General features: G+C 68.8%; 1 protein-coding gene across 1 annotated transcript in view; it reads right to left on the reverse strand.

The window, feature by feature from the left end:
* The window catches only part of H696_02633 (hypothetical protein), a gene marked incomplete at its 3' end in the record, with an annotated part of 4,620 nt that extends 4,126 nt beyond the window's left edge, over positions 1–494 (reverse strand). The window contains exon 1 of the mRNA XM_009496545.1: positions 96–494. Coding sequence (XP_009494820.1) covers positions 96–265 — 170 coding nt within the window. The 5' untranslated portion in view covers positions 266–494. The remainder of the gene's footprint in view (positions 1–95) is intronic.
* Positions 495–624: the final 130 nt, after the last annotated feature.

A 624-nucleotide genomic window follows, 5' to 3' on the forward strand; every position in this document is an offset into this window, starting at 1 on the left:
GGGCGTGCGAGTGCGCGCGAAGAGAGAGGGAGCATAGGGGGGGGGGGGGGGGGGGAGGCACAAAAAAGGGGCGACCGGGGGACAGGTTTACGCACCGGAAAAGCCGGTACACAAAGGTCTCGGACTTCTCGTCGATGCCCGGCCAGCTGGCCATGGAAGCGATGGATTCCTCGGACAGGGGGGTCACCATGGGCGGGAGTTGCCGGACGAGGAGAGTGTCCGGCGACTCGAGCTTCGGGGATTGGGACATGCAGTCGTCCTGCATGGTTCCGGCGAGCGGGGAGAAAATGGCCGAGGCCCGGCAGGGAGAGGAGAGAGTGGGGCGCGGGTGCCAGATTGCGGGCCCAAACACGTTCGGGCCAGCGCTCGCAGGGGCAACAGCAGTGGCAGCAGCGGCGGAGGCTGGCAGCGGCGGAGGCTGGCAGATGGGAAGGGAGGGAGGTAGCGGAGGGTGCAGGAACAGTCCCTTGCGCGAGCAGGCGAGCGGGGGGGGGGGAGGGAGGGGGAGAGGGAAAGAGAGGGAAAGAGAGGGAATTTTATGCCCCCCACGCCTCCCCCCAAGAGGGGGGATCGTTGGGCCCCGGGCGGGCGGCACTTGTTTTTCCCGGCGTCCCCCCGCCCCCC

The sequence above is a fragment of the Fonticula alba genome, assembly GCF_000388065.1.
Source record: "Fonticula alba strain ATCC 38817 unplaced genomic scaffold supercont2.4, whole genome shotgun sequence".
In the NCBI taxonomy this organism is placed as follows: Eukaryota; order Rotosphaerida; family Fonticulaceae; genus Fonticula; species Fonticula alba.